The 27,339-nt window shown below is 47.2% G+C and overlaps 2 protein-coding genes across 3 annotated transcripts in view; one reads left to right on the top strand and one right to left on the bottom strand.

Annotated features, from left to right (window-relative positions):
• The window catches only part of NR3C2 (nuclear receptor subfamily 3 group C member 2), a 368,626-nt gene extending 356,479 nt beyond the window's left edge, over window positions 1–12,147 (top strand). The window contains exon 9 of the mRNA XM_060095191.1: window positions 11,931–12,147. Within this exon, the coding sequence (XP_059951174.1) occupies window positions 11,931–12,086 (156 nt within the window). The 3' untranslated portion in view covers window positions 12,087–12,147. The remainder of the gene's footprint in view (window positions 1–11,930) is intronic.
• An 8,718-nt stretch (window positions 12,148–20,865) lies between these two features.
• ARHGAP10 (Rho GTPase activating protein 10) overlaps window positions 20,866–27,339 on the bottom strand; it is a 336,361-nt gene continuing 329,887 nt past the window's right edge. For both annotated transcript variants that reach the window (XM_060116129.1, XM_060116137.1), the window contains one exon: window positions 20,866–21,621. In XM_060116129.1, coding sequence (XP_059972112.1) covers window positions 21,533–21,621 — 89 coding nt within the window. In that variant the 3' untranslated portion in view covers window positions 20,866–21,532. The remainder of the gene's footprint in view (window positions 21,622–27,339) is intronic.

Raw genomic sequence — 27,339 nt, 5'->3', positions numbered from 1 at the left:
CCTCTATACCCACTTTGGTAAGAGTTTTTATCATGAATGGATGTTGAATTTTGTCAAATGCATTTTCTGCATCTTTTGAGATGATCATGTGGTTTTAGTCTTTTCTTTTGTTGATATGACATATCACATTGATTGATTTGCATATGTTGAACCATCCTTGTGAACCTGGGATGAATCCCACTTGGTTGTGGTGTGTGATCTTTTTTATGTGTTGTTGGATTCAGATACCCTTTTTTATTGAGATATAATTGACATAACAGTGTGTAAGTTTAAGATGTCCAGCATATTGCTTTGATACATTTATATATTGCAAAATGATTACCACCATAGCATTAGCTAACACCTATCATGTCACGTAATTATCATTTCTTTTTTGTGGTAGGAACAATTAAGACCTAGTCTGTTAGCAACTTTATAAAACAGTATTGTTGTCACTGTGGTGTGCATTAGATCTCTAGGACTTATTTATCTACTGGTTGCAAGTTTGTACCTTCAAACAACATCTCCCTAAGTCCCCCATTCCCCTGGTAACCATTCTTCTACTCTCAGTTTTTAAGCGTTTGGCTTTTATAGATTCTACATATAAATTAGATCATAGAATATTTGTCTCTGTCTGACTTATCTCACTTAGCATAATGCCCTCACAGTCCATCAGTGTTGTTGCAAATAGCAGAATTTACTCCTTTCTCATGGCTGAAAAATAGTGTGTGTGTGTGTGTGTGTGTGTATCATATCTTCATCCATTCATCCGCTGACACTTAGGTTGTTTCCATATCTTGGCTGTTGTGAATAATGCTGCAGTAAATATGAGAGTGCACATATCTCTTTGATATCCTGTTTTCCTTTCCTTCAGCTATATACCCAGGAGTGGAGTTGCTGGATCATAGGTTAGTTCTAATGTTTTGAGGAACCTCCATACTGTTTTTCCAGAGTGGCCAAACCACTTTGCATTCCCACCAACAACAGTGCACAAGGGTCCCCTTTTCTTCACATCCTCACTAGCACATATCTCTTGTCTTCTTGGTGATAGCCATTCTAACAGGTGTCATCATCTGATATCAGTGAGTTGATATTTCATTGTGCTTTTGATTTACACCTCCCTGGTTAATGATGTGGAGCGTCCTTTTCATGTACCTGTTGGCAATTTGGATGTCTTCTTTGGAAAAATGTCTATTCAGTCCCTCTGCCCATTGTTTAATCAAATTGTTTATTATTGAGTTATATGAGTTTTTAATATATTTTGGATATTAATCCCTTATCTGATATATGGTTTGAAGATACTGTCTCCTGTCATTTGCCTTTTCATTTTTTTGATTCTTTTGCTCTACAGAAGCTTTTTAGCTTGATATAGTCATACTTGTTGAACTTTGGTGTCATGTCTAAAAAATCATGGCCAAGACCAATGTCAAGGAACTTCTTTCTTATATTTTCTTCTATGATTTTTATGGTATCAGGTCTTACATTTAAGTCTTTAATCCATTTTGAGTTCATTTTTGTGAGTGGTGTAAGATAGGGGTCCAGTTTTAGTCTTCTGCATGTAGTTATCCAGTTTTCCCAACACCATTTGTTGAAGAGACTATGCTTTCCCCATTGAGTGTTCTGGGCTCCCTTGTCAAATGTTAGTTGATCAAAAATTCAGAGGTGTATTTCTGGGCTCTCTTTCTGGTCCATAACTCTATGTATCTATTTATTTGCCAGTACCTTACTGTTTTAATTACTATGGTCTTGTAGAAAAGTTTGAAATCAGGAAGAGTGATGTCTCTGACTCTTCTTCTTTCTCAAGATTGCTTTGGCTATTTGAAGTCTTTTGTGGTTCCATACAAGTTTTAGGGTTGTTTTTTCTACTTCTGTGAAAAATGCCATTGGAATTTTGATAGAGATTGTGTTGAATCTGTACATGGCTTTGAGTAGTATGGACATTTTAACAATATTGTCCTTTGATTCATGACCATGGGATGTCTTTCCATTTGTTTTTGTCTTCTTCAACTTCTTTCATCATGGTCTTGTAGTTTTCATTGTAAAGATCTTTCACTTCTTTGGTTAAATTTATTACTAAGTATTTTATTGTTGTGAAGCTATTGTGAATGGGATAGCTTTATTTCTTTTTCATATGTTTCATTGTTAATATATAGAAATGCAACTGACTTATGTATGTGATTTTGACCTCTGCAACTTTATTGAACTTGTTAATTAGTTCCAACAATTTGGGGGCTTTGTATTTAGGATTTTCTGTATATAATATCATATCATCTGCAAACAGAGGTAATTTTACTTCTTCTTTTCTGATTTGGATGCCTTTTATTTCTTTTTCTTTACTAATTGTTCTAACTAGGATTTCCAGTACTATATTGATTAAGAGGGGTGAGAGTGGGCACCCTTGTCTTGTTCCTGATATTAAATGAAGAAAAGCTTTCAGTCTTTCTCCATTGAGTATAATGTTAGCCCTGAATTTGTCGTATATGGCCTTTTTTACATTGAGGTATGTTCCCTCAATACCCTATTTGTTGAGGGTTTTTATCATGCAAGGATGTTGTATTTTGTCAGATGCTTTTTCTGCATTTATTGAGATGATTATATAATTTTTATTTTTAATTCTGTTAATGTAGTGTATTTATTTATTTGTGTATGTTGAACCATTCTTGCATCCCAGGGATAAATCCCACTTGGTCATGGTGTATAATCCTTTTACTGTAATGTTGCATTTCGTTTTCTACTCTTTTGTTGAGAATTTTTGCATCTATATTCATCAGATATATTGGCTTATAGTTTTCTTTTCTTTGGCTTTGGTGTCAGAGTAATGCTGGCCTGGTAAAATGAGTTTGTAAGTATTCCTTCTTCTTCAGTTTTTAGGACAAGTTTGAGGAAGATTGACATTAATTCTTCTCCAAATATTTGGTAGAATTTGCCAGTGAAGCCAACTGGTCCAGGGTTTTCTATATTTGGAGATTTTTTGATTACTGATTCAGTCTCCTTACCAGTTATTGGTTAGTTCAGATTTTCTGTTTCTTCCTGATTCAGTCTGAGCAGGTTGTGTGCTTCTAGGAGAATCTAGGAGTTTATCCATCTCTTCCAGGTTACCCAACTCGTTAGTGTATTATTGTTCTTAGTAGTCTCTTATGATCTTTTGTATTTCTGTAGTATCAGTTGTAATGTCTCCTCTTTCATTTCTGATTTTATTTGAGTCTTCTTTTTTTCTTAGTCTACTTAAAGGTTTGGCAGTTTCATTTATCTTTTCAAAAAACCAACTCTTAGTTTCATTGATTTTTTTCCCTATTGTTTTTCTGGTCTCTATTTCATCTATTTCCATTCTGATCGTTGTCATTTCCTTCCTTCTGCTAACTTTGGATATAGTTTGTCCCTTTTTTCTCCTGGTTCCTTGAAGTATAAATTTAGGTTATTTATTTGAGATCTCTCTATTTTCTTAATGTATGCATTTATCACCATAAACCACCTCTCAGAACTGCTTTTACAGCATCCCATGGATTTTGGTATGTTGTGTTTCCATTTTTATTTGTTTTGAGATATTTTTAAAATTTCTACTTTGACCAGTTTGTTATCCAGGAGTGTGTTGTTTAATTTCTACATATTTGTAGATTTTCCAGCTTTCCTCTTGTTGAACTCTAGCTTCATACCATTATGGCCAGAAAAGATACTTGGTATAGTTTCATTCTTCTTAAATTGCCGAGACTTATCTTGTGTTCTTCCACATGGTCAATCCTGGAGAATGTTCCATGTGCACCAGAGATGAGTGTATATTCTGCTTCTGTTGGATGGAATGTTCTCTTAATGTCTGTTAGGTCTACTTGGCCTAGTATATGGTTCAAGTCCCGTCTCTCCTTATTGATTTTCTGTCTGGACGATCTGTTCATTGCTGAAAGTAGGGTGCTTAAGTCCTTTACTATTATTGGATTGTCATATATTTCCCCCACCAGATATGTTAGTATTTGCTGAATATATTTAGGTGCTCTGATGGTGTGTGTGTGTACACACACACACACACACACACACTTGTTTTCTTGATGAATGTACCCCTTTATCATTATATATTGACTTTCTTTGATGCTTGTTACCATTTTTGGCTTAAAGTCTATTTTGTCTGTAATAAATATAGTTACTCCCACTTTCTTTTCGATTCTACTTGCATGGAACATCTTTTCCCATTCTTTCACTCTGAGCCTATGTGTGTCCTAAAGCTGAAGTGAATCTCTTGTAGGTAGCATATAGTTGGGTCTTGATATTTTATCCATCCAGCCACTCTGCATCTTTCGATGGTGAATTCAGTCCATGTACATTTAGAGTTGTTATTGGCATGTAAGGGCTTAGTAATGCCATCCGGTTCATTGTTTTCTGGTTGCTTTGTATTTTCATTGTTTCTTTGTCCTCTTTTTCTGCCTACCTTTTGTAAATTGGCATTTTCCATTTTGGTATGCCTGTTTCCCTTTTCTTTATCTCTTGTGCATATACTCTAGGTTTTTTGGTTTGTGGTTACCACGAGGCTTACATAAGACATTGCATAGATAAAACAGTCCATTTTAAGCTCATAGCAACCTAACTTCAGTTGTCTACACAGGCTACCCCCTTTTATATTTTTGATGTCATTATCTAACTTTTTTATATTATGTATTTAACAAATTATAGTCACTATAATTATTTTTGATACTCTTTTACTTTGACCTTTATAGTATAGTTAAGTGGTTAATGTACCATCCTATTACAGAATTAGGATTTTCCAAGTCTGACTGTATATTTACCCTTACCAGTGTCTTATATACTCACATATTTTCATGTCACTGATTAGCATATATTCATTTCAGCTTGAAGTACTCCTTTCAGCATTTCTTTCAAGGGGCGTCTAGTGGTAATGAACACCCTCAGCTCTTGTCTGTTTTGGAAAGTCTTTTTCTCCTATGTATTTGAAAGATAATTTTGCCAGATAGTTTTTGGCTGGCACTTTTTTTCTTTCAACAACTTTGAATATGTGATTCTACTCTCTCCTGGCCTGTAGGGTTTCTGTTGGGAAAGCTTCTGATAGCCTAATGGAAATTCCTTTGTAGGTTGCAATCTTTTTTTCCCCTGGCTATTTTTAGAATTATTTATTTTTGATGTATGACAGTTTCATTATAACGTGTTTTAGAGTAAGTCTCTTTGCATTGAGAAAACAGAGTGAACTATTAACCTTGTGAACTTGGATGTCCATTTTTCTCCCCAGGTTTGGGAAGTTCTTGGCTACTTCTTTAAATAAATTTTCTGCCCCATATCCCTCTCTTCTCCTTCTGAAACCCTGATTTTTCTAATGTTAGGGTTTTTGATGGAATCCCTTAGATCACCTAGGCTTTCTTCACTCTTTTTCATTCTTTTTTCTTTGTTCTCCTTTAATGTGCGTATTTTGAGATCTTCTGACTCACTTATTCTTTCTTCCTTTGCTCTGCTTTGCTGCAGATGCTCTCTGTAGCATTCTTCACTTCATTCCATGAGCTCCTCAGCTGCAGAATTTCTGCTTGGTTCTTTTTTATGATTTGTGTTTCTTTGGTAAATTACTCATTTTGAGCCTGTATTTTTTCATGATTTTGTTGAATTGTCTTTCTCAGGTTTCTTGTAGCTCACTGAGTTTGTGCAAAACAGCAATTCTTGAATTTAGCTAGGTTGCAGAAGTCCATGCCTTTGAGCTCAGTTATTAGAGAATTATTATCTTTTGGTGATGACATGTTTTCTTGATTTTTCATATTCCTTGTAGTTTTGCATTGCTTTTTTTTTTTTGCACTTGAAATGGCAGACACTGTCTTCAGTTATTGCTAGTTGCCTTCAGATGGGATGGTCTGTTCATTGGTGCTCTTATTATCTGGGGTTTTTCTGTCTTTGTATGGATACATCTGTTCCACTCCTTTTTGCTTCTCGTTGTGGCAGAATTCTTCAGCTTTTATGTCTTTTCTGGTTCTTACAACTCCCCAGGCTGGCTACTAGATACCTCTTTTCGTTTTCCAGAAAGTGGCACCACTGTAGCTCAAGTCTGCGGTTTCTCTGTAGCCCACAGATCCTGGCCTGTTTTCTGAGCACACTTCCTGTCTCCTGGCGCTCACTCTTGCCACCACACTCAGGAGTGTGCACAAGATGCCAGCTGCAGAGTGGGGGGAGGTATGAGTTTAGCACCAAGGGATTGGGGGGGGTCCCTGTGGACCTTCTAGGGAGATCCCCAGAGGCTCAGGGTAGACCTTAATGGGTGTGTCCCTTTAATGCCCTTGGATATTCTTATCTGTCTCTTTCTCAATCTCCTCCTCCCAGTCATGGAAGTCCCACCTCAGTACTCTGGGTGCCACGGGTTTCTCCAGCTGTATCCTGCAACACGAGGGTAGCCAAGCACTCCCTCACCACTCTTCTTTTCTCCTGTGGGAGAGGTTGCTGCCACCTGATAATTTGGCCCCGTGCAGTGTCGCCAGGGGTTGGTACAGCGCTGGTAAAGTTCTTTTCTCTCCACTACTTCCAAACTCATTTAATTTGATTGCTCCAGTGGTGTGCAGGAGTCTCCCCTTGGGAAGGCTGATTTTCTGCAATTTCTCCCTTGTCAGTCGGTATCTGCTCAGGTCAGCAGTCTCCAGGTATTTTCCTGACCATGGCAAGAGGGGTTGGGAGAGGTTCACTGTTCCACTGGTTTCATAGTCCACGCCAAAGTCTGTCTGCCTATTACCAGATGCACAGATGGGCAAGACTCCTCCCCAGGTCCCTTTGCACGTGGGACCGGATCCCAGAGCTCCACAAAGGTGCTTTTGTTCATGGATGGATGACGAATTCTTTGTTGACAAGGGGGGATTGTCAGCATCATGCTGTCATGATGCTGACAGTACGCTTTGATGGTCTCTTGCTGATACTTCTTCTCTCAGTTGCCTCTAGGAGGCCTTCAGGACTCTCCTAAACTCAGCCTCTAGTAGAGCCTGCCAGGAGCACTCAGCGGGGTAGCCTCACTGCAGGGCCTGGGTTTTCAAAGGGAATCCACGAGCAAATAGTCTAACCTTGTTGTTAAAGGTACATTTTCTTCTGGGTGTAGAAACAAATGCTACTAAGTTGAGGGGGTGTTGTTACCATCACATTTTGCTGAGACATCACCAGCCAGAGAGAAGCAGTCCTGCATGGCCACGGGGCCCCAATCTGTGCACATGCCAGTATCTTCCACACTAGCCTGCACTGGGTGGAGGTTGCGGGTTTTCAGTGAAGCCCAGACTCCTTGTATAATCACTGTGCATCACTTTCCGGCATTCAGAAGGCTATTGCTAGAACACCTGGGGTAAACAGTTGCTAGCTGTTTCTGTCTATTCCTGTTACAGTATTTAGAGTTGAAGCTGTGTGTCTTTTGCCCCTAATGCTATCAATATATCTGGCTAAAATTCTGATCTTTGCAAATAAAGCTTCAAACCTCTCAATGCTCAATTCAAGCAAAAGCTCCATCCTCATGAGGTGGAAGTTCTGGAGTCAGCAGCTAACTTATGAGACATGGGCTTGCTGTTGAAAACCCGTGGGACCCTACCCAGAGAGGCTATCATCATTCAGTGGCTCCGTCACTGCTCACCGGTTGTGTAACCTTGGAACAGCAGTGCCGAACCCTCCCTGCGTGCCCCTCCCTCCAAGAGACTGCAGCTCATGGTGGGAGCAGGGCCCAGCTACTGGCCTGCCACAGGCGATGACTCGGTGGAGAGAGTGGGGAATAGGCACTGACCGAGCCTGACAGCTTCAGTGTCGAACAAGCAAAGTGCCACCAGTCACCCTGTGACCTTGTCAGGCTCCTCTGTCACCCTAACAGCTGTGGCCCTGACACCGGGCTCTGGATAAATCATGCTGAGCGTCCAGCTAGACGTCTGTGATCCCAACAGATGCACTGTGTACAGAATGAAAAGTCAACACAGGACTTTCTTTGATTCCTAATAATATGGACTCTTATTACTGATTATAATTAGGGCTCTTGACTCTCCTTCTAGCCTAGTATTAACCTTCCAGGCTGTGACCGTGGGGCCTGCCTGCCCCCACCCAACCCTCTCTGTACCTGGGGCAAAGGACAGGATGGCGCCTGGTGAGGGCACATGCATCATACCTGGTTGTCCCCATGTTTCCTGGTCCTCCAGGCTCTGGCAGAGGTGCCGCCTGCCTTGCATCAGGCTGACACCCAGGAGACACACGCATGTAACGTGACCATTAGACACTTCGCTGTGACACAGCGGTTTGGCTCAGGAACCGGTATCTGTTCTGATGGGTCAACATCTCTGCCGACCCAACGGTATGTGACTTCCCAGCTCTCAGGACCTAGTCCCCACCGCCTCATGCTCTGACCACCTGCAGCGTCACCCTACGTGTGCCTTGTTTTCTCCAGGAGGGGTGGTGCCCTCGTACCAACCTCAGCAACAGGCCAACTCAGACATCCACTAGGGCCCGGTGCACTGGCAATGCACTGTGGGTCAGCAGGCAGGTCCTGCAGCCTGGCCCAGAGTGGCCCTTGTCCTCCTCGCCCAGTGGCCGGGGGTCCCTGGCTTCGATTCTCAGATGATCCCTGACCCCGGCAACTGCAGCCGTTGGCTCAGGCCCTGCTGGGTTGGGATCTTCAGAGGTTTGCAGCCCTCCTAGGGCAGGCAGGCTTGTGAGACAGCCAGTGCCTTCTGGTAGCTGCTGGGGCCCCCAGGCATTTTGGCCAGTTAGTGGTAATGGGGGGGGTCCCCTCTCCAGGTGTTCACAGGGTCAGAGGCCCAGCCCTGGCCTTCCAGGAGAGCCCCCCCCATCCCTCAGCAGCTGACATCTTATGAACAGAAGCCCTGGGTATAGCTCATGACAGGAAATGAGCTGCTTTCCCAGTCCATGGAACGTGGACCAGAGATGGGCGGGAAATGCCAGCCCCCACTTCATATGCAGGGTCTGTGAGTAGCGTCTGGGACACCTAACCCCCAGCCACCCTGCCAGGAAAAAGAGCCGAGCCCCTGGCCCTGGTCTCTCTCCATCTGGTCTAGTTCCCCAGCATCTCCTAGGCAATACTCGTGTGGGTGTTAAAGATGGGGCAGGGGACCCGTCCCCATTTCCAGGCTCACAGAGGTGCTCCACTGCACACTGCCTCGGGCTCACGGGCTGATTCACTCGGCTCCTAACCTCTCGCTGTATATAGGAATCTGCAGGCAGTGCTTTCTCCTGTTTACAAGCATAAACCCTTCGGTGGCCCTGGCCCTGCAGGTAATGTGTCAGGGATGTCAGCCAACAGGCTCCACCTCACAAGCTTCCTGCTGCTCTGAACCCCCTGAGCGACCCCACACTTGCTCCCTGAGTGCCACACGGCCCAGCTCCACCCACCTCGGGTCGTATGCCAAGGCCACCTTGTCACCATGACCTTCCTCCTCACTCCAGCCCCGCACCTCCGATGCTCTGAGCACCAGGAGCCTTTATCTCTGGATGTGAGCCGGTCCCAGCCCCGGAGACGTGCAGGCTGTGGCTGCCAAGCAGAGCTGTCCTATGGGGGGTTAATAGGGCCTAGAAACTCGGATGTCAACCCTTGGGTTAAAATTTAAAAGGAAAAACATCCTCCTTCACAGCCTTGAAGGGGGCCACCCAGAGGGACCTCGGGGGCAGCGGCAGAGATCAGGATGAACTTAAACTAGGTCCCGAGTGCCCCCGAGTGCCCTTGGTTGGTGCCACTGAAGGGCGTGACCCGCGGTCCACAGCGAGACTCGTTTGTGGTACCACATCTGGAGAGCAGGACCCAGTGTGGCTTTTAGCTCTCGCAGGCACTGGCCCACCACCGGAAACAATGAAGAAACTTGCCACCCCAAGTCTATTTCAAGACTGTCTTTCCAGGAAAGGCCAAACACAAAGTTCCCCCATCCCACATTTTATAGGAGGAAGGCCTGAGGACCAGTTACACAAAGATGACCCAGAGCAGGTCTTGCAAGCTGTGTCCCAGTTTGCAGAGAGAAGTGACGGTTGAAGGAGTTTGGGGAGAGGGAGTGGATGATTGAGAATTGGCATCTGTTCAGCACTTACTCCATGCCAGTTCACTGATTCAGCCTCTGCTGCACCCCTCTGCAGCAGATACTCTCATGGCCCCCATTCTACAGATGGGGAAACTGAGGTGTATCATTCACTAAGCAAGCACAAGTGTGTCTGAACAAGCCCACAGCAGATGGTGCCTTGTGCTGTCTCCCAGCTTATTTGGCCCCAACTTCCTGTGGGTACAGAAAAGTCAGTCCTTGGACCTACCAAGGAAGATATCAGTCTACAGACTGAGGGCATATTCAGGCACAAACAGAAGCACCAGGTATATCTCCCAGTGATTTTTTCTGGATTCCTGGTTTGTATCAAAGGCCTTCACCACACAGTTGTTTACTATGTGGCTCAATTTAAGCCTGCTAATTGTTTTGGGTTTTTTTTAATCCTGAGGGAAAGGTACAGATTTTCACTTAATAAAGTGAAAAACACTTTATTAAGATGACCGTTATGACATGTAATGCTAACGTTGTCTGCTTTAATACAGTGGGAAATGACCAAAAGTCATATTTCCCATGATAGGGTACAGAATTAACTAAAGAAAAATTAGAATGTGTACTTTCCGATTTGAAAGTATATTCCTAGTAAAGAGAACAGCACCCAGTCATGCTATACTGCATTTGTGAGTTTGTTTTTCTTTTACCTTACAGAATTGGGAGTAGTTCAGGTCCAGGAGGATAGGAAAGGTCCTCGGGTCACAGAGCAGGGAAAGTGGCTGGACAGGTGGAAAAACAGAGATGTCTTCCTTGATGTTTTCATGTTCTCCAAGTGGCTGAGAATGGATGAATGGATAAAGACAATATTAGATAAGGATGATATTATGTATCATCTTCATCCATAGCCATGCATACACACACATAACAGAATACGACTCAGACATGAGAATGAAGGAAACCCCACCATTTGCAACAACATGGATGGACCTAGAGAACATTATGCTAAGTGAGATAAGTCAGAGAAAACTCTTACTATATGATCTCGCTTATATGTGGAATCTAAAAAAGCAAACTAATAGAGACAGAGTAGAATGCTGGTTACCAGAAGGTGGGGGAAATGAGGAGATGTTGGCCAAAGAGTATAAACTTCTAGTTATTAAGAGGAATAAGTTCTGGTGATCTACTGTACAGCATGGTGACTATAGTAATAATGCTGTACTATATACACAAAAGCTACTAAGTGAGTAGATCTTAAAAGTTTTCATCACAAAAAAGATATGGTAGTTACGTACCTTGATAGCGGTGTTCATCATTTTGCAATATTATAAGTGTATCAAATCTACTACCCCTTTACACCTTAAACTCACACAACGTTGTATGTCAGTTATATCTTAATAAAGCTGGGAATGGGGCTGAGAAGTCTCAGCCCCAGCCCCCAGCTCAGGACTGGGAGCCTGAAGGAAGGAGGACACGGGCAAGATGAGGCCGGGGGGGCTGCCGGTGGAAGTCTGGCTCCCCCTGCGGCCCCAGCTCCATTGGCAGGGCCCAGCCAGGCCTCGAGGGGGCACAGCACCTGCCCTTACAAGCTGGGGAAGGCCCAGCGCCAGGACCCAAAGCTACACGCAGGTGCTTGCCCCACCCAAGTCACACATTTATAAATGAGAATCGGATGAGAGCAGTTCAGTGACCCTGCCACTATGAACTCTGTTACTGGCCCCGTTGCTGCTGATATATTTAAGACTCAACAACGACACAGCTCCTGTGTGAATCTGTTTTGCACAAAAGACCTATCACATGCAGCGGACGTTGAGCATCTTTCTTCCTCCCCCAGGACGGATGACTTAGTCATGTTAATTAAGCAGCTTCGTAGACACGGTGGGATTTGTGAATGTTGCTCTGAGCTTACGCCAGAGTCAGGACTCAGAGGGGCCCGGAGACAGGGTGGGAATCAGGCCTTGATGTCACAGCCCCTCTGTGTGTCTGTTGCAGCTGGTGAGCGACTTGCTGGAATTCTGCTTCTATACGTTCCGGGAGTCCCAGGCCCTGAAAGTGGAGTTCCCCGCGATGCTGGTGGAGATCATCAGCGACCAGCTGCCGAAGGTGGAGTCCGGGAACGCTAAGACCCTTTACTTTCACAGGAAGTGACGGGAGCCATCTCACCAGAAGAACTTTGCCTTAAGTTTCCCCGTGTGACTACACACCCACGAAGGACCCAAGAAAATCATATTTTTGACACGTGATGGTTGATTCCCACTTGTTCAGCAGTTGCTCAAGTTGAAACTCATGTCAAGGGTTGGGAAGCAGGCGGGCAGGGTGACGTGGATTTGGTGAGACCTGCAGAGTCTGAAAGGTTCTTTCCTCTCCAGCCCCCAGCATTTAGAAACACGTTCCTGTTCCTCTGGATGAAAAGCCATATCTAGTCAATAACTCTCTGATTTTGATATTTTAACAGATGGAAGTTTTAACTATGCCATGTAGTTTCTGGGATCGTTCGCTTGTTTTAAAAGGGTTCAAGGACTAACGAACTTTTTCAAGCTCACCCTTGGTTTGCACATAAAGCGTATAGTCAATATGGGGCATTAATATTCTTTCGTTATTTAAAAAAAACAAAAACCACAAAAAAATATATACAGATTCCTGTTGTGTAATAACGGAGCACGTGGAGTGAACTAGCGACCCCCTCGGGGGGCACTGCTTCGCCCACGTCTTTCTGCATCACTGGTATCCACACCCTCTAGCCTCCATTTATTATTTAATTAGAACGGATAAGATGTTCAGACAAATGCCTTGGTTTCAATTTCTAGTATCTATTGTGTTGGCTTTACCAATAATTTTTGCAGTCTTTTGCTGTGCTGTACATTACTGTATGTATAAATTGTGAAGGACCTAAAATAAGGTATAAGGAACTTTTGTAAATGAGACACATACAAAAAAAACTTTAATGGTTAATAGGATGAATGGGAAAGTATTTTTGAAAGAATTCTATTTTGCTGGAGACTATTTAAGTACTATCTTTGTCTAAACCAACAAGGTTAAAAAAAAATTTTTTTTTTTTTTGTAAAGTGAAACGTTCTGCATGCATCATGAACCGTTTACAGTGTATTTAAGAAAGGGAAAGCTGTGCCTTTTTTAGCTTCATATCTAATTTACCATTTTACAGTCTCTGTTGTAAATAACCACACTTAAACCTCTTCGGTTGTCTTTAAGCCTTTCTACTTCTTCTGTACTTTCGTTTTGTCCTTGGTCTCCCGCTTGGGGTGTTCGTGGGACTTGAGCACGTTTTCCGGCTTCGGCTGCATCCTCCTTCCACTGGGGACGGCGTGCTGTGGTGTCTGCAGCTCCTTGAAGGCGTCATTCGATGACACCCTCCCTGAGAGGATGTCCGGGGAGTGCAGCAGCTCTAGGAAAGCTGCCTGTTTTCCATTTTCCTCAAGAAGCAGAATCAGCTTTAGGGGAGAGAGAGACTGGAAATGCGATGGCTCAGAGAGCGTATCCTCATCCCATTTTAGAAAATCGAATTTTCTCCTTGGGGGGGAAAAGAATTCCATGCACGCGCTACGCTACGTCTGCAAAAGGTGAAATGTTCACTTCTGGTCTCAGAAGGGGTTGTTGCACTCCTGGCACTGGTCATGGGAACACAGAGGTCATGGCAGGAGGCACTGGGAAGGTGTGTGTGGGCACGGCACGGTTCAGTCAGAACGGCGAGGAGACTGCACGATAATTAGAGGGTTTTTAGATTTTTAAAAGGTAGGTTTTAAAAATGAATTTTATATGTAAACTGTTTTGGAAAAAAAAAAACCTACAGATCATATAAGCAAGACAGTGGCACTAAAACTCTTAATTCACTAATCTGTTTGGCACTGATGCAATTTATGGCTTTTTCTCTTGCCCCAAATCACAAACATATATATCTTTGGGGAAACTTAACAATATGATTGCACTAAATACTTTGAATAGAGGCCAAAATTAATCTTTTAAAAGTGATGATAATCATCAGGTACTCAGTGAAATCGTATTCTTTTCCAAAACCTAAAAGCTGTAGCTGGAGAAGCCCAAGGCCGGGAGATGTCAGCGCTGGGATCAACACTTTTCTCCAGGGTTCACCATGCAGGCAACATTACCATGTCTTTCAGGAGACACCTGCCTTATGCAAGGGGAAACCTGTGAAAGCTGCACTCAGAGGGAGGAGTTTCTCTTACATAATTTGCAGTTTCAAGAATTTAATTTTTACGCAGATCTTTAAATACAGTCAACTTACATGCACAGCAATATGAAAGCCACACTTGGAAGGTGATAAATACACAACATGCAGACTGGGAGTTTCTAGAAAAGAAATGGCTTCACAAGAGCAGCTTTTAGCTCAGACTTACTTTTTATGAAATCGGAATCTTGACGTAACCAGGTTTGGGATGGAGACGGTCTGCATCTGCTTTTTGTATTCACGAAGTTGAAGTTACTGGCTCTTTGTGTGTCTCCAGGTAACTTTGCTTGATTAAACAGCAAAGCCATATTCTAAATCCACTGTTGAATGCCTGTCCCAGTCCAAATTGTCTGCTCTTATTTTTGTACCATATTGCTCTTAAAAATCTTGGTTTGGTACAATTCATAATTCACCAAAACTTCTTCATATAATTAAAAAAGACACTAAATTAGTTTAAAATGAAGCAATTTATATCTTTATGCAAAAACATATGTCTGTCTTTGCAAAGGACTGTAAGCAGATTACAATAAATCCTTTACTTTAATCACTTGTTGTTTTGGAAACGGTTCATTTGAACGTCCGTAGGAACACGTGGATTTTGTGCCCTTTTAAACCTGGAGTATATGCCCTTCTGCTTACATCCAAGATGGAGTCACCATTTTTTCCCCCGTGTTAGAAAGCCCTGTGTAATCCACATATGAATTATCCTCTTTTGGGACTGGTTAGATGTCCTGTTTCTTACTGCTGATATTTGGTTCACTGAAATACCCCATAACAATTTTATAACAATCACGACTACTGATGTAGCCACTAAATGCTATAGGTACATTGCGTCATTTCTCTTCACAACCACACGGAAGCTCATTCATTTTATAGACTTCGAGACTCACCTGAGGAGACAGATGCCCTGTCTCATGCCCAGGTCTTCCTCCACACAGTGGAGTCTTGCTCTCACCCCAGGTCCTCTTGGACTATCAAGAGACTCCATTCCCACCAGCTGTGATGCTTCTCACATTCCTTACAGGCTGCTCCCCTGACGTCACCCATTAATACGAACCACAAAAGAGCCGTCAGCAATTATGAGTTCATCTCAAAACTAGAAAACATGTACTTCCCACAAGAGAAATTCAGGTACATTGTTAATGCGTCCTTTAACTGGTGGTTGGTCGAACTAGAAGACTATTTGAGAGTTAACCACAACCTTGCTTTAACACAGTTGATATATTTCTGGAACACAACATAGCTGTGAAACACAGCACAGGGAAAAAACAACTATTTAACAAACTTTTGTGCACAAATTTGGAAAGGCTTAATTGAAAATGAAGGTAATTTTATATCTTAAAATTTATGCAATCTGACCTATTGGGGAGCACAGTTTGTCGCAGAGAGCCCCTAACTTTAAACAAAAGCCATCGTGGGCTGTGAATCAGCTGTGGCCAGCAGTGGGGGGGGGGGCAGGGTGGAGGCCCCAGCGTTGTGCACCCTTGGCTAAAGTAGGTGCCCTTTCTGAATAGAGCAGGCTCGTTCTTGGGTCAAGTGTGACTGCATTTCTAAGACTGAAAGTGCTCTCGGGCCCAAAGGATCCAGCTGCACATTTAGGAATCATTAGCTAAGAACTAAGTCTCTGCCACTGAGCCAGCCAGCCACTGTATGCCAAAGCAGAAAAAATTATGCATAACGATGCATATATAATTAGGGGTTTGTTTGCTTCTGTATGACCAATGTCCCTCAAGCAAAAAGAAAACAATGTTCCTTTATGTTAAAGTCAGCTCCAACATACTTTTTGATAAACGGCAAATGTATCCAGACTAAAATGATTTGATTACATGTATCTCTGGCACTTTAATTCCAAGTCATGCGATTGCTGGTGCAGCAGTTTTCTTGGAAATAAAACAGCGGCTTCCCAAACAACATTGGCTAAGAGAAGAGTAAGATATGATCTTAACGTTCAGCATAGACTGAGCCTGGATCCAAAGGAAGGTGAAAGATGGAGCAGAACAGCATGTACTTACCTGCAAACCACCCCATCACCGAGGGGTTTAAATCAGCCACCATTTATGATTCTCATGAGTTAGCTGGCGGGGGGAGTTCTGCTGATCTGGGCCAGGCTTGGCTGGGTTGGACTGGTCATGCAGCCAACTGGTCTCAGCTGATTTTGCTCCATGTGGCCTCTCCTCTTCCTAGCAGGCTAGCCTGGACATATTTTCATGGTAGAAGCAAGGCTCTTAAGACAATAGAAAGGGTTAGCACTTTTCAAGCTTCTGATGGTATCAAGTTTGTTTCCGTCCCTTTGGCCAAAGCAAGTTAAAAGGTCAAGCCCAGACCTGGCATGGCAAGGCTCCACACAAGGGCATGGATCCGGAGAGGGGTGAAATTTGGGATCACGCACAATTTAGGTATTTTTTTCATAGGATTTATGTTGCCAAGACAGTGATTTCCAAGTTTTCCATCGTCTGAAAAAGCCATTTCTTTGGATCTTCATGCCCTGGTCCAGCCTGGTCCAGAGAGGGTCATGGTTCTTGTGAAAACTGACTCGAGCTGAGTCGGATTGTGTTCCGCCCACTCTGAGATGCTCCACCTGCAGGCGCTAAACCCTCCAAGGAAGGAAAACTTCAGACACTGACACGTGGTACCGAGCAGCCTAAAGGAATCCCGTGCACTTACTGCCCATCCAAAGTGTGGTCTCTCTTTGGGCAAAAATCAAAAGTCTACTTTCCAGGCAAGTTGATATTCTGATAGGAAAGAATTCTCCAAGGCACTCCACCCAGCAGACTGAGATACTCTTAGCCAGACATTAAAGCATTAAGAGAATGTGCCGGGTTACCCAAATAGGGGAGCAATAAGGTACCACCCAGGCCAGTCAAGGAAAAAGAGTGCTGACAAGCATCAGAGAAGATATTTGCAGAGCTAGGAGCCGGCAAGCTGTTTGAGGACACTCTCCTGGAATAAATAACTTCCCTCCCAGAGGAGGGAGGAAAGAAAGTCGGGTAGCTCGGGAAGATTCAAAAAGTCACGCAGAACTCTGGCTGAGGAAGGAGCCACCAAACCTGGCTGTGAGAGTCTTAAGGGGAGAACCAGTGAGAAGGGGCCCAGCACGAAAGCGAATGGGGAACGGAGACAAGGTCAAGATGAAGGAGGCAGCGTGTGCCCTTGGGAAGGCAGAGAAAGGGCGAACGATATAGGGCAGAGGGAAAGAGCAAGGCGTGGCCTTGGAGAAGGTATGCTGGAGGGAACCAGGCATAGCTAGGAGATGAAAAGGGGGGCAGAGACTAACCCCACCCCCCAACATGGTACCCTGCGGCTACCCTCTCCCATCTTCCCCGGTTACTAAACCGCATTTCTTGCCAGGTACCCTTGAGGCACTTAATATCATCATTTGTCCCAACCTCCCAGTGAAGTGGGTACCACTCTCCATTTCACAGAAGAAAACTGATGCATAAAGGGGTGAAGTGAACTCGTCCAAGGTCACCAAGGTATAAAACAGTGAAAATAGAATTTCAAAATAGGTTGTTTTTTAACACAAAACACGTACTTTAGCCACTGTATTTGTTTCCTAGAAATGTTGTAACAAGGAACTACAAACTGAGGGCAGGGCGGGGAGCAGGGGGAGGCACTTAAAATCAACAGAAATGTCTCGTCTCCCAGTTTGGGAGGCTAGAAGTCTGAGATCAAGAGGTCATCAGGCTTGGCTCCTTCCAAGGCCATGAGGAAAGCATCTGTATCTGGCTTCTCTCCTTGGCTTGTACGTGGCCATTTTCTCCGTGTGTCTTCACACTGCCTTCCCTCTGTGCTTGTTTCCGTGTCCAAATTTCCCGTTTTCACAAGGCCACCAATCATATTGGATTAGAGCCCAACCCTACTGACCTCATCTGAACTAATTACATCTGCCATGATCCTACTGCCAAATGAGGTCACATTGTGAGATACTGAAGTTAGGACTTCAACATATGAATTTTGGAAAGTGGTGCACAATTCAACTCATAACAGCCATTGCCCCCTACCGGCTCCCAGTGGCAATATGGTAGAGCAGAAGGACCATGGCTGGCTTACTGAATCTAAACAAAGCTCTCTGCTCGAGAGCCTCCGTTAAAATCAGATAATTTCCCCTGGCTCAGTCAGTCCCCGTAAAGAAAGAATGAGTTGAATGCCCACCACCGGTACGGACAATCCATTGCTTTCCCCACCCAGACTCCCAGCTACAGAGGTTTCTACAAAGAAACTACAAAGAAAGGGGGGTTACAGCGCCCCCTAGGCCACTTGGCTCTGATCTCACCTGGCATCTCCTTTCCAGGCACAGAGACCACCAGGGGCAGCCTTGGGGTGACACCATCAAATGCAAGCCCCGGGCTTCCCTGGTGGCGCAGTGGTTGCAAGTCCGCCTGCCGATGCAGGGGACGCGGGTTCGTGCCCCGGTCTGGGAAGATCCCACATGCCGCAGAGCGGCTGGGCCCGTGAGCCATGGCCGCTGAGCCTGCGCGTCCGGAGCCTGTGCTCCACAACGGGAGAGGCCACAGCAGTGAGAATCCCGCGTACCGCAAAAAAAAAAAAAAAAAAAAAAAAAAATGCAAGCCCCACCGCAAGTAAGAAACAAAATCTGAGCGCCCTCTTTTGCCTAAACTCCACGCCCCCATCGTGTGCCTCCGCTGAATGAACACAGGCGGAAACCTGGTCTAAGCAGCTGGTGCTGAACGAGGCGGGGCTGCGAGGCCTGAGCCGTGAGGGAGGCCGGGCCATTGCTCAGCCAGCCTTCAACAGATGCTCAGGGGATTGGCCGCACCCGTGCAGCAAAAACACAGAAAAACCTATCCCCCCATTCCCCCATTTCTCCTCTGGGGAAATGAAGATGATCTGCCAGTTAAGGGACCACTTCCTGATCCGGTCACTAAGTACGCTCTGGGCCAGGCCCAGAGGGAGGCTCCCCAGCTGGGGGCTGTGGCCAACCTAGCCACACTGGTCCTACTTACAGAGGAAGACACCCCTGGCTCCCCTCTGGCGTGACCCCGTTCTTCCTGAAACAACCACAGGAGGGGTTGGCAGGGCTGGGGCTGGGGGAGCCCTTGCAGCCAGCGCTGTCCGGAGGCTTCACCCTTGCCACACTGTCATCCTACAGAACACAGGTGCCCCAGCGACAAAGAGGCAAGTGACACTCAGAGCAGTAACAGCACGGGGACTAGCGGTGCTAACTGAGCACGTACTCTGTACTGGGCACGCTACTTGTATTCAGGCACTTCAACCCCAAACCTCTGAGTACCGTTTTCTTTTTAGAAAGCAGGAACAGAATCACAGAGTCAACTTAATTTGCCCCAAACCGCACAGGTAGCCAGACCTCACAGCCGTTTCCTTGACCGAGGAAGTGGTGATAAACGCACTTTGGGAGTGAACAACAGTTTGGTGGCAACAGCAGGTTGGGTGCACCTCACGGTGAATGAGCGAAGTCTTCCTCAAGCGGGCAAAGAAATCAAGCCCCAGTGTGGTGGGTCATGTTTTTCCTGCCTCATGGATATACACCAATTAAGAACACAGCCAGGAAATCACTCCCAGGGCTCACCTGAGCCCACTCACTGTAACTGCCCATGAGTTTTGTATTTTCCCACAAAAATGGGAGAGTTTGCCCAGGCCAAGTTTTTCTTCTACATCCCTAAGCAGCGGGCAGGGGCAGGAAGTGATAACTCAGAAACACGGGGGACACGGGGGACGATGCCATCCCCAGCCCCTGGCCAGGCTGGCCCTTGGCCTTAGGTCCGGCCACTGTCATGGGGCCCTGGACTCTTCAGCAGCCCCAAAACCCTCCACTGGGCCTGGAATCCAGTATCTTAAATTATGCTGCACTGAGATTGTCCTTACTTTTAGGTAGAACGTGGATACTTTTCAATGGGCCTGTTCCCCTCTGCACACCTCCCCCAAACTTGACACCTTACATGGTCCAGGGGGGGCGAGTTCCAAAGTGATAACCAGCGCTCTGGAATCATCTCACCTGGGGAAGAGGCGACAGACACATCCTTCCTGTGACAATCTTAGGGGAGAACTGTGACAGGCCGAGGAGCCTCCCATGGGGAAGACAGACATGCCGGGCCTCCAGAGTGGGCCCTGGGGCAAGGCTGGCTTCACAATCCTGAGGCCCCTAGAAATGAGCTCCACATTCCAGGGACTCCAGGTCAGGGGACAGAGAAGCTCCCCCTTACCGGAGAGGTCAGTTTAGCCTGTGTCCGGGAGTCGGAGACTGACAAGACAAACAACAAAGCATCCACTGCAGAGGCGTGGCTGAGGTTCCTCCAGGAATGGTCTGAATGCCTGACCCGACGCGCTGCAGCCCGGCTTAAATCCAGATGGAGACGTGAGCGTCAAGGCCTGGAAAACATAGGGAGTGTGGGGTGGGGACAGGGCTGTACACTGAAGGTCATCGGGAGGGCGGGCCTCACACACAAAGCCCTGGGGGGCAGCGCCCCAGCCCCATCCTGGCCCGGGTTCCTGCAGGACACGCGGGAGAGGCCAGCTAAGGCAGTGGAGGGGGCCCGCCAGGATCTCACCTGTCACAGAAGACCGCTGCCCGCAGAAACACGCCCCGCTCTGAAGCAGCAAGGCTCCTGGGTGACCCATCCTACCTGTGAGCGCACACGTGCCAACACCAGGGGACAGTGCGTGCCCGTCCACCGACTGCCAGATCGTGAAATGTTAAAGCGTGAGTGAATGCCACAGTCCCTTCCCCACGTGAGGACACAGATCCAACAGTAAATTATATTTTATTTCATGTACAGAGAGCTCGGGGCTGAAAGGTGACGGTTGGGGAAACAGCACACAGGTGAGCAGCCCGGAGGAGAAAGCCTGTTGTGAGTCCGCTGGTGCCCTAAGTCCAGTGAGTGTGGGGTCCCCGGGGCAGCTGTCCATACGGCAAGGAGCCTCTGTGCGCTGCCCTCTGGGTTTAGACCAATGCACCGCCCGCCCGCGGCAGCCCCTCCATGATACCAGAGTTAAGGGCACATCCTGCAAACGCAGTTCCCTTTCAGGTGCGCGGGGGTGGGGTGTCCGGTGGGGTGGCCGCCCGTGGGGCAGGCGGGCCGGCAGAAGGCTGTCCTCCCTCTCGCTCTGCAGACGGGAAAATTAACACTCACGAGGCCCAAGGCTTGAAAATGCAAAGTCCATCCTGTTAACCTGGACACCCTTCTCCCGCTGCACAGATCCCCACAGCCCTACGCAGGTCTGTGCCGTGCATCCCCTCTCCCCCAACGTCTAGCAGTATTCCACACCCCCCCACCCCGGAGTGCCAGTCTGTGATCTGCCATTGCCGTGTGTCCAGGTGGCCATGGGTTCACCCGGGGGGAGGTCGGTGCTCACACCCCACGGGCAGGTCCTGGGGGCCAGGGTCTGTGGTGGGGCCCTCACGGGCCAGTTGCTACAGCAGCTTGACGTAATTCTGTGGGATCAGGCCCCTCTTGCCATTCAAAGTCCCTTCCAGCCAGCCAGGTTCTCTTGAGGTTTGCACTGAAAAGGAAGAGAAATCCTTTTTACCAAAATGCTCCCGGGTACTTTCCGCCTGGGAACTCACCGCACCGCTGTGGGTCTTAAAGGCTCAACCAACACCGAAACGGGGGCCATTCCTGGCATGTGTGGTTACAAATCTGCACAAGAGTTATTTATAGGTGCCCCCCTGGTCACCCCAGCCTTCACCTGTCTTCACACCACAGCCTCCTAACCGGTCCCCCCAGCTTCCGGTCAGGTTCTTCCCAATCCACAGTGCACAAAGGAGCTCAACGAACTTTCCAGAACACACGGCTGGACACGGCACTGCCCTGCCTAACATCCACTGTCTGTAGGAACAAACCCAAGCTTGCACGGGCACCTGGCCCCGCCACCTCCCGAGCCACCAGTCACTCGCCCACAAGCACATCATGCGGGTCACCCACAGTGAGTCATCCAGAGAAAGCCCCCGGCTGAGCCTCCAGACCTCTGTACCTGCAGCGCCGCCATCTGCCGACATGCCTTTCCCCACTTCTTCACCGGGGAATTCTTCCTTGTCAGAGACCCCAGATACCCTGTCCTCTGGGGAGTCTTCCTCGGCCATTCTCGGCACTTGCCAGGCCTCACCGGCATCATCTGGGCACCTGTCTGACTGCCACCTGGACGGGGAACTGCTGAGGGCAGGGCGAGACCTTCCACAGCTGGGCACAGTGCCCAGCACACTCCACGTTCCACAAAGAGCCATGACGGACACACAGGACAGTGACCGCAGGCTGGATAGCAAAGGGCACAGGGTCCAAACATTCATCACCAGGGTTTAGAAACATCCAGTAACCCCCCAGCTGTGGGCAAACCCCGACTCAGGCCTCGGCCACAGCCAGGAGCAGATGGCAGCCGTGCGTGTAGAAGAAAGGGGGGAGGTGCGGGCTGGATCAGCAGACCAAGTCGGGAGCTGGCCGAGCAAGGCAGCCGTGACTGCAGCCCATCAGAAGATGGTTGACTGTGTAGCTGAAACCCGGCACTCATGTCCACGTGCCCGATACACAAACGCTTCACGGAACAGGACCTCCTCACTATGTGTGACGCACTCTTTTCTATTATTTTTCAATGCTGATGGCAACTCGGCAGACGGGGTTCCTAACCCACTCTTGTGCAGCCGCCCACAGTCTGACCTCCGCATGGCTGGTCCTCTGCTTTCCTCCCTGCTTACGCCTGGACAACCCTCCTTGCCCTTCAGATACCAGCTGAGGTATCCCCTCCCTCCGAGACCATTCCCAACGCTCCAGACCAGGTCAGAGCCGGCAGATGTGCCCCTGCTCATTCCCTGGGAGTTGGGGTGTGTGTGTGTGTGTGTGACACACACACACACACACACACACACACACACACACACACACACACACTGGACTCTCCCTCCTAGTCTAGGCTCTAACAGAAGACGACCTGCGTTCCCCAGCACAGTGCTTGACCAGGATGATTTGCTGAAAGGATGAATAAACAAATGAACCAGAGATGTGCCCTCCAGGTGACCTGGTGGCACCCCTTTCTTCGCACCCTGACTTTTACCCCAACATCGTTCCTCACAGCAGGGTTTTTAAGGGCTCTCAGTTAATCCCACGCTGGCCATGCCGTCGGAGCACAGCCCCCGCTGGGGAAAAGGGCTGGATTCTAAGGGAAAGGCACCCGGGGTCGTGCAATGCGGGGTGGGGGTCTGGGGGCCGAGTAGATCCTTTCCTCAAACACTGTAGTGACCACGGGACGGGAATGAGGACCATCCCCGCTCGTTCCCGCATGCTGGCCTGCCACCTGGCCACAATCTCCCGTGGGGACAGGGCAGGTCGGTAGCTCCACGCCCCACACCAAGAGGCTGCTCACTGAAGACTCCCAGGACGCACGGCAAACAGTACAGCACTCACTTGGCACACACTGGGGAGTGCTAACTATGTGCCAGCTACCGCCTATGCCATAGAGCCTGTCCTGCCACTAACGAGCTGTGCTGGCCCCGGGCGAGGCTCACATCCTTAACAACCTGACGGGTATGTGATGACAGTCACACCAGTACTCCCTGCCATCATCATCTTTTCTACTTGTGGTAAAATACATGTAACATATATATGTATATACGTAACCACTGTAACTATTTATTTATCTATCTATCTATCTATCTATCTATCTATCTATCTATCTACTTATTGCGGTACATGGGCCTCTCACTGTTGTGGCCTCTCCCGTTGTGGAGCACAGGCTCTGGACACGCAGACTCAGCGGCCATGGCTCACGGGCCCAGCCGCTCCGCGGCATGTGGGATCTTCCCGGACTAGGGCACGAACCCACGTCCCCTGCATTGGCAGGAGGATTCTCAACCACTGCACCACCGGGGAAGCCCCCACGGTAACCATTTCTAAGTGTCCAGTTCAGTGGCGCTAAGTACACTCACACTGCTGTATAACCATCACCACCATCTGTTTCCGGAGCTTCTCCATCTTCCCAAACTGAAGTTCTGTCCCCATTAAACACTCACTCCCCAGTACCCTTCCCCAAGCTCCTGGTAACCTTTATTCTATCCTCTGTCTTCATGAGCACGCCTACTACAGATATTTCATATCAGTGGAAACATACAGTATGTGTCCTTTGGTGGCTGGGTTATCTCACTTAGCATAATGTCTTCAAGGTTCATCCATGTTGCAGCATGTGTCAGAATTTCATCCCTTTTATGGCTGAATACACTATTATATGTATAGACCACATTTTGTTTACCCATTCGTCTGTCAGCGGACATTTGGGCTGTTTCTACCTTTTGGCTATTGTGAATAATGCAGTTATGCACATGGGTGTACAAATATGTTTGAGTCTCTGCTTTCAACTCTTTGGGCTATGTATCCAGAAGAGGAATTACTGGACTACATGGTAATTCTATGATTAATTTCTGAGGACCTGCCCTACTATTTTCCACAGCAGCTGCACCATTTTACATTCCCACCGGCCATGCACAGGGGTACCAATTTCTTCACATCCTCACCAACACTCGTTATTTTCTATATTTTTGATAACGACCACCCTAATAGGTTGTACGGTGGTATCTCACGGTGGTCTCTCCATGGCCTCCTGATTTACCATCCCATAACGAGGACACTGAGCTAGGGACAAGAATACTTTGTGAGAAGCTTTCTCCAGAACAGAATCTGGTCTCAGCTTGGGGTATTTTTTAGCATAATGTAAATAATATGAATGACAAGTATCTAAATCATCATTATACAACAAATAGCAGGAACCCACACTCAACTCAAGAACTGCAGCCGACATGGACGCCTCCGTCCTGGGCTCATTCCTGTGTCCTGCCCTCCCCCTCACACCCTCCCCCTGCTCCAAGGGGATCGGCAGCTTCAATGCTGTGTTTCTCACTGTATTACCCAGCGATGGTTCAAACACAGGTTCAGCACATACATTTATATCCCTATATAATATACTACTTATTTTGTTTATTTGTGAGTTGAACCAGAATCACACGCTATAGAGGCTTCTTGCACTTAATTTGTTTTACTTAAAATGAGTTTCTAAGATTCCCTCATGTTAGGGATATGTACAAGAACACAACTGTTAGCTTGTGGGGTCTATAAGAGGGTCAACTTTCTAAGATAATGGCAAGCTGTCTTCCAAGGATTGCTCTTTATATATCTGAGGACTTTAAAATGAATCACCAGCAGCTTTTAAAGATGAATCTGGGCCACACCTGCCCCCCAAACAATGGACAGATCCTGTCTCCAGGTTAGAAATGAACAAAGTCTGGCAAACAAGGCAGCCAGCCTCCCTGCCCAGAGAGAGCCAGACCTTGGAAATCCTAATGCCGGGCAGCTCTGGGGAGGAAGACCACTCCCTGCTTGGACTGGTGGGTCCGGCAGCTGCAGGGCTACCTATCGGGAAAGAGAGCAGAACTGACTGGTCGCCAAGGTAACGTATTTCTGAGGTTCCCCAGGCCCAGAGAAAAGGGCACTGGCCTCTGGCTGTCACACGCACATGAGCTGCCCTGAGACCTTACACACGGCGCCCCCTGGAGGATATGGGAGGCACTGCCCCAGAACAACGGCTAAGCATTCGTGCGTCTACTATAGAAATGAATCTTCAGCTTAGAATTTAAACTCAAGTCCAGGCCCACACGGTAAGAGCGAAGAGCAAGGAACAGTTATGGGGCAAGGTGATTCCTAAAGATCCCTTTCCCTTCCACACTCTGGGTCAGGATTTCCTACTGTTGTATATGTTCACACCCGCGTTGACTACTGACAATGCGGCCCAGGCATTTCAGCGATGCTAAGTATCCCTGGTCTGCAGGAAGGACATGTTCCCAGCAACACTCCAGTGGCTGAGTTATAAACAGTGGCCACCTGGAGCAACGGGAGCTGAGGCCAGGGGAGCTGCTGCTCTGGCCCGGCCTGCGTCCGTCATCGGAAGGGAAGAGCCGCAGCCGTTCAAGGAAAGGCATCGCTAGACGTGCTCTGAGCAAACACTTCTAACTAGTTATCAAATCTCTGCTAAGAGATCAACTAGGCACAGAAGACGAAGGTACAAACACACAGAAAAGAATAAACTCTGCTTAAGGGTCTTCCATTTTCTGTGACCTTTAAGAACCACCCTAAGAAACAGTAAGTTTGGGGATGTGGCTTCCGATCTTGGTCCCCGTGCGTATCTTTGGCAACAGGAGTGGGATGCAGGGGCTGCAAGGCAAGGAGCTCACATCAAATGAGACGTGCACGTGCTCCTGTACGGGGAAGGTGTCAACACATCAACAAGCGTCTCTAGAGCAGCTAGCCTGGGGGAGGACCTGAGGACACCAGCGCCCGGAATCTGAGTGGTATGTGCCTTGGCTCAAAACGAAGCCAGGTGTACGGAGCGCCAAGTGAGGCTCCAAGGTTGGCAACATCCTCCACAATGTCTGTGCTGCACACGTGGCACAAAATGCTGCCCTGACACATCACCACACATGTGGACATCCTTGTGGATTAGGATGGAGAGGCTGATGCAGAGAGAACTTAAGGAACGTGTCCAGGGTCACAGAGAAAGTGGAAAAGCCAACTGACCTCAGGCAAAGTAAGTGCAGAGTTGATGGCTTCCTGTTGTCCATCAGTCTCCTGTTCCCAAAACACACTGAGATATGTGTGTGTATACACGGATATGAGTTTATACAGAGAGAGAGAGAGACACACACACACACACACACACACCCCTACGCACACACTATTTTTCTTAGGATGTCTCCTGCAAGTCACCAAGGGACTTTAAAAGTGCAGAACTTCAGTGTCCCGCGTCAGACATCTATCGGCCTTTCCCAATATCCAAGTTGGCAGAACCGGATTTGATTGGGGTCCTGACCCCCGTTCCCATGTCCGCGTGCCCAGAGGAGAAGCCCCTGGACCCAGTGTGGTGCTGACTGATCTGCAGTCCTGGCTGGCAATGAGTTTAAGGGGAGCACATGACCTTATTCTTGCTACTGAGACGTGAGGGCAGGTCACCTAGGAAGGATGTTCTGAAAAAGTTTCCTCATGCTTCAAACAAGAACACAACCCTCTGCTAGGGTTGAGTGTGGCCATGAGGCCTGGAACTGGGACAGCCATCCCACCCGCACTGGGGAACCAGCCAGGGGCCCCCGTCCATAAGCAGAGATGGAAACACTGCGGTCTTGGGTGACATCTTTGAGAAGTTGATTAACCAGCCCCTGGAGCTCCCCACATGCAGACTTCTTACTGCGTG

The sequence above is a fragment of the Mesoplodon densirostris genome, chromosome 1 (assembly GCF_025265405.1).
Source record: "Mesoplodon densirostris isolate mMesDen1 chromosome 1, mMesDen1 primary haplotype, whole genome shotgun sequence".
Lineage (NCBI taxonomy): Eukaryota > Metazoa > Chordata > Mammalia > Artiodactyla > Ziphiidae > Mesoplodon > Mesoplodon densirostris.
The sequence above is the reverse complement of the archived record's forward strand: the minus strand, read 5'-3'. Positions and strand labels throughout refer to the sequence as shown.